This window comes from Mizuhopecten yessoensis, unplaced genomic scaffold (genome assembly GCF_002113885.1).
Source record: "Mizuhopecten yessoensis strain PY_sf001 unplaced genomic scaffold, ASM211388v2 scaffold8299, whole genome shotgun sequence".
Lineage (NCBI taxonomy): Eukaryota > Metazoa > Mollusca > Bivalvia > Pectinida > Pectinidae > Mizuhopecten > Mizuhopecten yessoensis.
The window spans coordinates 244,171-257,164 of NW_018407478.1; the positions used below are offsets into that span (position 1 = coordinate 244,171).

Sequence of the window (12,994 nt, forward strand, 5' to 3'; positions counted from 1 at the left end):
TTTTTTTGAAAAAGGGGGGCGTACGCCCATTACGCCCTCACCTGGACCCGCCCCTGGAATCTATCAGGTCCGTTACTGAGAATTAGCTTCTTCAAATCTAAAATGATAACAAAATACAAATCTGTATGTTTTGACCCCGAAAACCAACCACACTCAACGATCTACATATGGTTGTGACTGCAGAAAAAACATGTAATTACTTAATATATAGCACACAGACGCTATAACATTATCTGCTTGCAAAAAGAACTGGATTCCGAAACTCCACAAAAATCTTCTAGTTGCTCCACCAAGCCATTATCCGAAATTCTCACTACAATTCTCAGTACCTTTAAACCAAGGTTACAGTCGTATTGTGAAGCTGTGTGTAGATTTTGAAGAAATTAGAAGATAGTTTGATCAATCTTGAATTTTCGACTCTTTACTTTACCATGCCGCATACTTAACGGGAGGAATGACTTCGTTCTCTTATTATGAGAGCTTTCTTACCCATGGGAGGTTAACAGCGATATAAATGGAAGGTTGTGAATCATTTAAAAGCATATTTTGTGACAAGCAAAACAAAGGCCAAAGGAAGTTAACTGAGAATGAAATTGTGCAAATGTTGAGTTCATGTTATGGCAAGATTTTGCCAGCAGAATCGGCAGTGCTATTTAGACAAACTGTGACCCTTTGTGTGACACTTTGCTGTCCGACTTGTTTTTTGTATTCAAAGAAGATGACTTTATTGATGAGCGTATCAGGGTGTAACGAAAACCCAGCGAAGTCCTTCAACTATACATACAGTTATGTTGACGATTTACTGTCTGAAAATAACAAGAAATCCATTGACCACCTTTGACCACATTTATCGTATTTTCTCTTCTGAGCTTGAAATCAAGGACACTGCACACTCCTCTACCTCAGCCGCTTTCCTCAACCGTTACTTACAGCATGACCAACAGGGTCGGCTTATAACCATAACCATCAGATATTTCGACTTCCTGATCATGAACTCTCTTTTTGAAAGCATGCCTCCCTCCCCAACCTACGCTATTCAGTTATCGCAAATCATTCGGCATTGAAAAGTTGCTACGACTATCATGGTTTTTTTGATAGGTATCGACTAAAGATGGTCAAGCTAACGATTCAAAGCTACAAACATGCTGTGGACGCTATGGAAAAGTGTTATGGTCGCTATGATTATTTTATAGGGAAATATGCTAATTCTTTGTGTGATATTATGGTCGATGTTTTGTTATTATGTGCATTAGACTTGCTTGTTGTTTTGCTGTCACTTCACCGAGTTCTTGATATGAGGATGTTTTGTTTGGATTCGGTCGAGATTTACATTGCGGATGTCGTTGATGAAGCGGAAGACGCGCAAACCCTTCCGGAACACCTGGTCTTTCTTGTACCTTTTCAAGGGTCTCCGTGTAAGTTTTTACTTTGTTCATATTTTCCCCTTATTCTGTATTTTTTTTTAATTTCGAATAATATTTTCGTTGACATTTCAGCGTTCTTTCAATTGAGATGTTGTTAGTCAGAGGAACTATACAAATATATGAGGGGTGCAGTTTAACATCAAAACAAACTATTTGTTCAGGAAATGCATATTTTGAAGAGACAGCGTGAAAATAATAGGTTACGGAATTATCCGCACGGATGTGCCTGTTAGCCTTTAATACGTGGATGTTTTAACGCCTGAATGTAACGTTGTTAATCAAGGACTGAATTCTGTTTTGTTGAGGTTAACAAAACAGGATTCTATCCTAATATTTACATACATTGCATTATTGGCATTTTTTGGATAATTTTTAAAATATCGGTCTTGTGCAAGTGTAACACCACAGAAGGTACCGACGCTTATGACGTCATCACTCACTGTAAGACGTCGTCCTGGTTAGATGAATAACTTGTTTGCATTGATTACCATGGAAAACCAAATTAAGACGTGAATTAGATTTCTTTAATTCAATTAAAAACTTCTGACAAAAAATATCTATTAATAGAACTACTTCCCTAGCTCTGCGGAATAACAGAGTTATCAGGTTGATATTGTGCTGATGCATTCATACGCCGACTGAAATGTTCTTTGAATAAAAAGCTTTAAAATGTTTAGTAGATATATTGAGTCCAAGCTCAGTAGAATACTATACATACACGGTGCTTGACGGCGATGACATAATTGTGCTCTCGTCAATCCAAATTGTTCTTGGCTCTTTCGTTTATCTATGTCTGCAAATCACAGCCAACAATGTACTTGAATGCCAATTAGAAGTGTAATAACCATGCCCAATGTACTTAAATTGGGATGTGAGCCGTTGCAAACTGCAGTGCCCTTGTTCGAAAATAATTTTCTAATTATCTCAGCTGAATATGCATGTACTGGGCAAATACTTTGTCTGATGTCAAACTGTACTCTATATGTAGTTTATACGACTTACAGGAAACATCGTAAATGCATGTATATAAGTGCATAGACCGAATATTACCATGCACAAAAATGTATAATCAAACATCACCAACAGTGCTGAACATTACTCAAATACAAATAAAAAGATGTTACAGTAATAAAATCTTAGGTACTGTATATTCCCATCCCAGACTGTGCATTTAAAGCATTTATCTCAGCGTACCCCTATTTCATTTATAGTTTAGACGTAGTAATGGCTGTCACAGTCCGTAACATATGCTGTATATTATGGCATCTTCTTTTATCCAGACCAGTGTATGTGTAGTGTTTTAAATTATAACCTTATTTTAAACCCATTTACCAGTTTCGAAAATTATATACTTATACATATATACATTCAATACATTTTAAAAGAAAACATCGTTAGAATTGTAATAAGCCAAACCTTCAAATGAAAATAAATATATGCAATTTCCAAACTGATGAATATGATTGAAGATATAACATGTATGTATAGGTATATAGGTTACAGCAGAAATGACACACATACATAATCTGGTCTGTCATACATAGTATAACGTACATCTAAGACTGAATTCGTCCTCAAAGATAACTAGATATATAGGGTATCATCTACTCTGTCTGCACCATTCCTTTTGTCACTGGATGTTCAAAGAACCGGATATACAACTCATGAAAATATTCAAGAATCTAAAAGGTCGATACATCATCACTGACATTTCAGAATGATAAGGTAAGCGAAACCATTCAAATTGAATGTTCAAGAAAGAATCAAACAAAGAGAATTGTTTACCAGACTGTAGCATAAAGAAATTAACATAAAAAAGAACAAAATGAGAGAGATCAAATGTAGCAACATCGTCAAACACTATTATATACTGCTAGTTACTGTATAGTTCTACAAAATAAGAAATCAGTAAAAACTTACTACAATAAACCATAGTTCGGGCCACATCGTTTTCGTGTCTTCTGCTAACTTCCAGAAACCAGAGCGTTCACACTAGGTATGTATATTGATAGTCAATATTGTGGTGCATCGTCAGTCAGTCAAATCTCCAGTCTGAAGCTACGTCTGATACTATCTGCACGTATACATATTTTTAAGTGCAACTTTTCACACACTTCACTCAGGGAACACCTTACGACACAAATACATACTTATTTAAAGTTCGTTCTATTATTGCCTATAACTATTGAGGCAGAACAGCTGCTTAATGTCAGAGGACGCGAAGCGTGACGTCGCTTCAAGGGCAGAATTTCATACATCAGTTTTTGTCTCCGTTGTCGACATGTTAGTGCATACAATTGAAAACATATTGAAATCTATTCAATATATGTGTATTTTTTTCATATTTATTACTACGCGCCATTTTGCAAATGTCTATTAAATATTATATTGTTTGTGACACACCATGTTTACGGAACTTACGAAGCGTGCATAGCTGTCATCTCTGCTGTAAATGATTTATTTACATTTATCAACTATGTACACACCGATCTTATTGCAGTTAAAAAATTGATTTACAATGTATCTCAAAATAGTTTCTGTATATTCTCCCAAACAACGCGACATATATTAGTTAAATAAAAAGTATTGGTCCAGTTTAGCGTGGAATCAGTGTATTACGCTGTTAATGTTCAGCAATAATACAAATGACAAACGCAATGTATTAACCTTTCCTCTTCGGTAAATATTGATAACCTGTTTACAAACTCTCCCTTTAACGTTTTTGGACTTTTTTTATTATCGTTATGTTGATTGAAAATGCTCGAGGCTAAAATCATGTTGACGATATTTCCAAAATCGTGCAGTTGAAATTGTCGAAAATGATGTTTACAAGTCAATTTACCACGCAGTAAACAAAAAATATAAACATACAACGCTGACATTCAGATAATCAATTACAGCCATCAGAGACGTCACAGAAAATTGTTTTTAACTATATCCATGTTGTATCAAAGTATCAAACGTACATTGTTTGTGTAAAAAGTAATACTTTGATATCCCATATTTCCAAACTGATGCATCAGGTAGCTTGCCTACAATGTATATTCCCCCATGTCTCTTAGCAAGGCGAGCCTTTGTCACGGAAAGTTACTCAGACGGATTATCTATGGAACAAAATTGATAACATTATCTACATTACGCTATCATTATTTCAAATAATTTGAAATAAATTTGTACAGAAATGCACGGAAAGTGATTTACATAATGTTTGTTGTAGATATTGTTTTTGAGGATTGTTTCCACGTTGGTGTTTCATCTATACATGTGGAGGAGCTGACATTTTATTTCTTTGAGTCAAACTAAATCTGGTCCTCAATCACGGCTATCACATTTCAAATTGAACGTCATTATCTCGTCATTTCGCCCCAAATGACAGTGGCACTCATAAAATATCGTAAAGCAATATCAAACCTCTACCGAAAGGTCATTTTATCAGTTAGCATACACATTGTTGTAGTGAACACATGCAAACTAGTAAGAATATTACCCTATATATATATACAAGTTGGCATTTAGGCGGATGAAGATCTAGATAAACTGTTGGCCATCAAAAAGAATGAATTCAATATGGTGTTAGCATTACAATCTGTGTAGTTTGTGTAATAGCAAGGCTTCAGTATTTCCGCTGTTTGGTATACACAATTTCCCAAAGAGTGGTAAGTACCTCCTTTGGTATCAAGTTCCTGTAAAATGTTCTCCTTGAGTGACTTGTTACTAAGGTGTGACAACTTCCCCTATGGTGAAAAGTTTCTTTAGAGTAACAGGTTCCCCTGGAGTGAAAAGTTCCTTTAGAGAGACAGTACCTGTCACTATGAGGGAACTTTTCACTCTAGGAGAACCTGTCACCCTGAAGGAACTTTTCACTCTAGGGGAACCTGTCACTCTGAAGGAACTTTTCACTCTAGGGGAACCTGTGAAACTAGAGTGGAGAGTTCTTTTTAGTGACAAATTTTCAAATAGTGATTATTCCCCTGGGGTTAAAAGTTCTTATAGATGAAGAGGTCTCTTAGAGTATCAACTGTCACTGCAGTGAAAAGTGCTTTTGAGTGTCAAGATCTCATAAAGTAATTATATATAATAACTCCCTAGAATGGTCACTACAGTGATAAGTTCTTTTTATAGTGATAACTTCCCATAGAGTGACAAGTTCTGGAATAAATTAACTAAAATGACGAGTTCGTTTAGAATGACAGGTTCCCCTAGATTGACAAGTTCCCCCAGAGTGGTAAGTACCATTAAAAGTGATATAACATGCAAATAATTCTTACTTCGTGTCAACATAACTCGTCATATCATGTATAATGGCGTTGTCAAACTTAATAAAATGCAATTTAACTGTCATTTCCAATCGTTCTGAATGAATAAATAATACAGCACGTGCCCTATATATACGGACATAATACACAGAACGGTATTGACGATAAAAACATCTGCTACCAATAGATTTTAATAGTTACATGTAAAACATGACAGTGATATGTAGAACGACAGTCCGTTGATGCAAAAGAAACATATGAATTCAAACATGATACCAAGAATGTACGAACTTGTAGAAAATACAACAACTCAATCAGTTGGCCAATTTGATAATGAATAAAGGAATCTTTCTAATTACACGTAATTGAAATAATCTCTATTAAATATATACGATATAAAGATATTTGATTAAACGTCGAAATCGTATAGCTTTCATAACAAATTTCTTTGTGGATTCCGTCGCTTTTTATGTGCATACCATTTGTCGTTTTAGCTATTTAACAAAGCTGCCTATTCACTGGGTTTTTTAGAAATAATACTGGCCTGTCACATTATCAGTTGGAAATTAAAGCTGATGATTTTTAATTGAGCTGCAAAATCGACCATGTCAATCATTACGAGCTAGAAAGCTTCCCTTGTCCCTGTATAACAAGCTATAATGCTGGGTTTTCACTACATTGCGAACATTAAGCAATATTAATATATAAGTGCAAACTATTTTGGAGCGTAGTTTGTTACAAATGCCAAAATGAAACGAATGAGGTCTTTGTTGACAAAAATCTTGCATCTACGCGACTAACCCAAAACACAATATATACCCATAATCATCATTGACCAAAATTTAAGTTAAAGGGTACTACCAAGTTAAACACGAACTGTAAGTCAAAAGCTAACTAAGGCAAAGCATTGCAAAGCAATCTATAGTGTCCCACATGTAGTGATTTCAATTTCAATTCAAAAGTATTTTATTGACAATACATACATAATACAAACATATTAGTACAGTATTGACACAAGTAGTGATTTCTTTATTCACTGAACTGTACACTATGTTTATATGTGTCACTGACATACTCCCTGTACTCCCGCACAATGCCAAAACATACATGCAAAACAAATCGTGTTAGCCTAGATAAACCAGTTTCTCTGAAATCGTCCTAGTAGTTAAGGAAGAGTTGTCAGGACAAGTCTTTTTCAACAACGGGTCATACCTTTATATAAAAAGGGGTCAGATTGCAAAAATAATACCTGGATGCACAACTTGGGGTTGTAGTTATCATATCTGAAAAGTTTCGTTGAAATTGGTCCATTATTATAGGAGGAGGTGTCCGGACAAACGTTTTTATGGACAGGCAGACGGACGGACGGACGGACGGACGGACAAGCTGTCTCCAGGATATCCCCCTAACTTCGTTGCGTGGGGTGTAAATATCTTACCACCATTGTTGTTATTATCGCAAGGTCAAAAAGCTCTGAATGGAATCATAACTGATACAGTGATACCCTTAACCATACGTTAACGATTGATTTGGGAAAAAATGTACAAAACCTTAACGTAACAGACTGTAGCCGTGGTCAGCGACTCATGAAAAGATAACATGTAAAGGTTAACTTCTTTAATTATGCTCGGAATCGTTTTCACAGAATAGCAAAGAACAGATTTAAAAATCACGCTGTTTTGGGAGAAATGCTGTTAAGGGAGAAATGAAGACTCATATGAGTACAGATATAAATGCAAATCAGTGCGAGTATCCATTGAAAACAGTTGAATTTATCGATAATTGAGTGAAAATGCGAATGACATATATATTATGCAACCGTACCTCTCTTTTGAGAGAAAAAGTATGAGTGTGGGGTTAAATCCCTCCATTCCTGATGATGTTTATCCTAATAACGTATATTTATGCCTCTAAATAAATAAATAAAGTTTCAACTTAAATATAGACCTGGATTTACGAAGATTGTTATGAGTTTGACTAATCCTGATGACACAGTGCACTTGTACTGAAAAGGTCTGATTCACATCACTGGTCCCCGATACTGTTCATTGGGACCGGCTGTGTAAATATGTTATCGTTGACTTGTTCAGTACACAGTCCCCACCGTAATGATGATATTTAAAAAAAAAAAAAAAAATCCAAGTTTATAACAATGCAAATATATCAAACATAAAGATTATTACTCTCACACATATTCATTCATTAAATATTCATTAATGATAAACTGCAGATAATTATGGCCATTATACCTCTCTATCAGATATAATTTATAAGTAATTATGTTTATGTCCAATTAAACTACAGCTAAATTATGTCCGTTATATATAAGCAATGTTTAGAAGGGACAGAAAAGAGGTTAGAGCAGGTACTACGAGTATATAAGGGAACGTAAGACTAAAGATAGAGGAAAAAGCAATGATGGGGGAGGGGGGGGGGGGGGGGGGGGGGGGAACGAAAGCGCTATATAGATGTGTCGGAAGGTTCATGGAGTTTTACATATATGTATATAGAAGTACACGTTTATATGATCATATTTATCAAAATGTTGTTGACCATCAATTTCATCATACAGACAATATCAGTATCCATGCACATTTTGTTTTAACGATCACTTAATTTGACAAAAAAAATATGTGTATCTGCGTTTATAAGTTTCTATTTGTTGTTTCCATTTTTATATAGGAATACGTTATAATTAAGTTTATATAGTGATGTATATTGTAAGGCTTCCCATCAATACTTGAGAATTTGTTTTCCTAATCCACATTTGATTTATATCACTATATGAATAAACAATATGTTAGAAATCTGTCTTTTTCTTTTGTTAGTAATAATAATGGTTAACAAGTTATTGATCCTGCATATGGTGTTGTTTGTAAAAGCGTATGTGTAACTAAAGGATCCTGTATAATACGTTAATCTGCGTCAGAGTTCTTATATAATCATTTGATACACCATATTGCAACATAGGCGACTACATAATTTCTATTTTTTAAATTATTTGGCCCAAAAACTTGCCCATGGATCATCAACGTGGTCCAGGCCGAGTTCTTTACTTATGTACTTTATATATAACTTATAAAAAAGGGAATATTGTAAGATTGTTTTTGCAGCAAACATTGGACATGGTGGATTAATTAATAAATAAATCACAGCAGGGTCAAATCAAATTCATTTCTGACTTCAATAAAATTGCTTAATCGATATATATTCGAAACTTTACGTATATTTAACGCATTCAGGAAGATTGCCCATCGGAATGTCTTACTATCTTATCCTCAAGCTTCATAACAAAGGTAACCAAAAAAGATTACTGACGGGACATAACTATGTATCCCTGGTAAATATCATTGAGAGTACTCTTTAACAGGACTGGGTTGAATATCGAGAAGAGTTTGAGCGGGAACAGAGACTGGATTCAGGAAAGGAAAACACAGTATAGACCGGACGAGGAAACATTATAGAGATGTCTGAATGTAAGCTTTCACTGTCATTTCAATGTGTGAAAACCATTTGGCAGTCTGCATTCAGTCATTATGAAGAATATACTTCTACCAAATGGAGTTCCAACCAAGGATGTCATCTCGATAAAGCTATTCTACGACCACTACATTGCAGCGCCCTCTTTATCCCAAAGTAACTATTTCCTCTTTATAAATTTGGTGGGAAATTTTCAAAGAGGAGGTAGTAAGTTATTTCGTGATGCGTTCTCTCTAAGAAAACACTGCCTGATGATTCAAAATGGAGTCTAAAGTGAAACAGATGAACGTCATCTCCCTGATTCTTTAATGTAGTCACTAACGGGCATCCAGCTGACACTTTTGTAAAACGTTGATACAGCCGATTATCTTGCTTCTGTGTCTATCAACCACATTTGCGTTCAAGATTAGACTATGAGGTTGAGCAAATACAAACAGACTTGTCTTCATATCAATTTACAACTACTAGTATGATGCGTTTCAACAAAACTCGGACAGCATCAACCCACAGTGAATAGGGGGCATCTAGAATGTGGAATATTGTACGTCCTAGTGCAATCTCCTGAGGTCAACAGCAAAATACAGAGAGACGTCAAGGTAAGACTTCGTCCTATTTAGAGGTCCATTTGGTACAGCATGAATCAATGATTTGTAAAGATGGTTGTGTTTTATTGTTCAGAATTGCGTGTCATTCAAAAGTACACGACAAAACTTGTGTCTTCTGTCGAAACTCGTCTCAAAAAGAACTCCATTGGCAAACTGTCTGCCAAAATACTTGTAAAGGAATCAGTGTTGTGAAAGGCAACCAAAATACAAGCTGGGCAGTAACATAAGTAAAGAGCTGAAAGTGGGAGACGTCCTTCACCTACGGTAAGGTACATCAGTTAACCCTTGACAGTTCCTGGTAGAGATCGATTGTTGTGGCAATATGTCTAACAGTGGATGAAGACACTAAGTAAGTTTAACATTTTACATATTAAACAACTTTCACCTTTCGCAATAATACTTCCAAATATAAGAAGAATTACTATGTTAAATGAAGGCTTGTAATATACAGCAATATAAATACACCAAAAACAATGATGGGTCTTTTTTTCAAACCCAGAAGAAATATACCAACTACAACAGTTGGTAAAATGAGAAATAATGAACATAGATGTCTTTGTATTTGATTAAATGATTGATTGAATTGATACATATTTGTTATTGGTTAACAATGAGGAATACTCTGTTTTCTCTCAAAATGTTTGAGTTGATTTCAAAAAGGCGCGTATAAATAATACCATAGTAGTTATTGTGACGTTGTATATTGTCCGTATACAATTGCAAAATTTCTATTCAGTGGTGAGCACAAGGTAACTTTTGGTAACACCTATGAACGTTTGCTCGTTTTTATATGAAATTGATTCTTCAGGAGGTCGCACAAAAATCATAAAGCAAACTGAAATATGTGTCAATAGCAATGATTTGACACAAAAGAAACAATTATCGTTCCCATGACATATGATTGTGATGACACGAGCAAAAACGAGCTTCACCATATTAGGATGTAATAGGGACGAGTTCGCTGATCTTTTTGGCACATACTCAGCCTTAAAATGCTCTTTTTTTGCACCACAGGAAAACACCAATTTTGCGTTGAATAGCAAGTCAAAATATTTGTTGTGACGTCACATTGGGTGATGTTATACATAACAAATACACCACTGCATAACAGCATGTCTTTGTGATAAATAGGCTATATCACACGGGCGTTCCTTTAACGTTACATGGTACATGTGTTCATTACACATATTGCTACCCCGGTATATTTCACAGGGGCTCCATATGTTCATTCACGCAATAAACGAGCGCAATCTGAGACGTCAGGTTAACACATATGTTTGGTATTGCTTTAATTACGTTCCTTTAATATGCACAAACGACTCATCATTATCACGTATTCAGTTTGTTTTCCGTAAACATTGAATTAGCGACAACGTTAAACAAAACGAATGTCGCTAAAGTATTCGAAACTAATTTCTTTTTTTCATTTGATCGATTTTATCAGTAGATAACTGCTCAGGAATTCCAGCCAATAAAACAGAGTTCTGGTTATTTGGATACTTCAACATATTGTATTACCACAGTGTGAAAACCATCACCTTGTAATGCATGGCCTGAAAACTGGTTGTTTCACTATAGTGATATAAGATCCATCAGGTATGTGATGAAAATAGAAGGTCTTACTTCTCAGAGGGTCTTTTTATATTTTGTATACTCTCAGTTACATGCAATTTAACTTCGCTTTCAACCCTGGTATTTAATATGACGACACACTTTAAAAATAAATTTCACAGATATGTGGATAAACTGTGACACAAGGTGCCTTTCACGCAACCATTACGGTCCATTTGTGTACACGGTATTAGGAGTATATCAGATTAAGAGAGCAAAAAATTTACGCTACCGAGATGTTTAGCATTGGCGTCATAAACAAATCGTTCTGATCGAAAATATTTATTTCACTTAAGGAGAAAGCTATGTCTGATGCCTAACATGAAAAAAAACGTGTTTATATTAAAAAGGGAAGAGAAAATACTCAGTTTAGAAAGAGAAAGTACTCGGTTTAGAATACGTGAACTAGCTTTAGCATAAGTTAGATTAAGAAGGGAAGAGAAAGTACTCAGTTTAGAATACGTGAACAAGCTTTAGCATAAGTTAGACTAAGAAGGGAAGAGAGAGTACTCGGTTTAGAATAAGTGACCTAGCTTTAGCATAAGTTAGATTAAGAAGGGAAGAGAAAGTACTCAGTTTAGAATACGTGACCTAGCTTTAGCATAAGTTAGATTAAGAAGGGAAGAGAGAGTACTCCGTTTAGAATACGTGAACTAGCTTTAGCATAAGTTAGATTAAGAAGTGAAGAGAAAGTACTCGGTTAAGAATACGTGAACTAGCTTTAGCGTAAGTTAGATTAAGAAGGGAAGAGAAAGTACTCGGTTTAGAATACGTGAACTAGCTTTAGCATAAGTTAGATTAAGAAGAGAAGAGAGAGTACTCCGTTTAGAATACGTGAACTAGCTTTAGCATAAGTGAGATTAAGAAGGGAAGAGAAAGTACTCGGTTAAGAATACGTGAACTAGCTTTAGCGTAAGTTAGATTAAGAAGGGAAGAGAAAGTACTCAGTTTAGAATACGTGAACTAGCTTTAGCATAAGTTAGATTAAGAAGGGAAGAGAAAGTACTCGGTTTAGAATACGTGAACTAGCTTTAGCATAAGTTAGATTAAGAAGAGAAGAGAGAGTACTCCGTTTAGAATACGTGAACTAGCTTTAGCATAAGTGAGATTAAGAAGGGAAGAGAAAGTACTCGGTTAAGAATACGTGAACTAGCTTTAGCGTAAGTTAGATTAAGAAGGGAAGAGAAAGTACTCAGTTTAGAATACGTGAACTAGCTTTAGCATAAGTTAGATTAAGAAGGGAAGAGAAAGTACTCGGTTTAGAATACGTGAACTAGCTTTAGCATAAGTTAGATTAAGAAGAGAAGAGAGAGTACTCCGTTTAGAATACGTGAACTAGCTTTAGCATAAGTTAGATTAAGAAGGGAAGAGAAAGTACTCGGTTAAGAATACGTGAACTAGCTTTAGCGTAAGTTAGATTAAGAAGGGAAGAGAAAGTACTCAGTTTAGAATACGTGAACTAGCTTTAGCATAAGTTAGATTAAGAAGGGAAGAGAAAGTACTCGGTTTAGAATACGTGAACTAGCTTTAGCATAAGTTAGATTAAGAAGGGAAGAGAGAGTACTCCGTTTAGAATACGTGAACTAGCTTTAGCATAAGTGAGATTAAGAAGTGAAGA

General features: G+C 35.2%; 1 protein-coding gene across 2 annotated transcripts in view; it reads right to left on the minus strand.

Annotated features, from left to right (window-relative positions):
- LOC110455582 (protein unc-13 homolog D-like) overlaps positions 1-12,994 on the minus strand; it is a 50,940-nt gene that overhangs the window by 35,534 nt on the left and 2,412 nt on the right. The window contains exon 1 of one of the 2 annotated variants that reach the window (XM_021505774.1): positions 3,345-3,441. The exons of the other annotated variant lie outside the window; for it this stretch is intronic. Coding sequence (XP_021361449.1) covers positions 3,345-3,371 — 27 coding nt within the window. The 5' untranslated portion in view covers positions 3,372-3,441. Of the gene's footprint in view, positions 1-3,344; positions 3,442-12,994 lie in introns of those variants that run through there. 2 annotated transcript variants of the gene reach the window in all.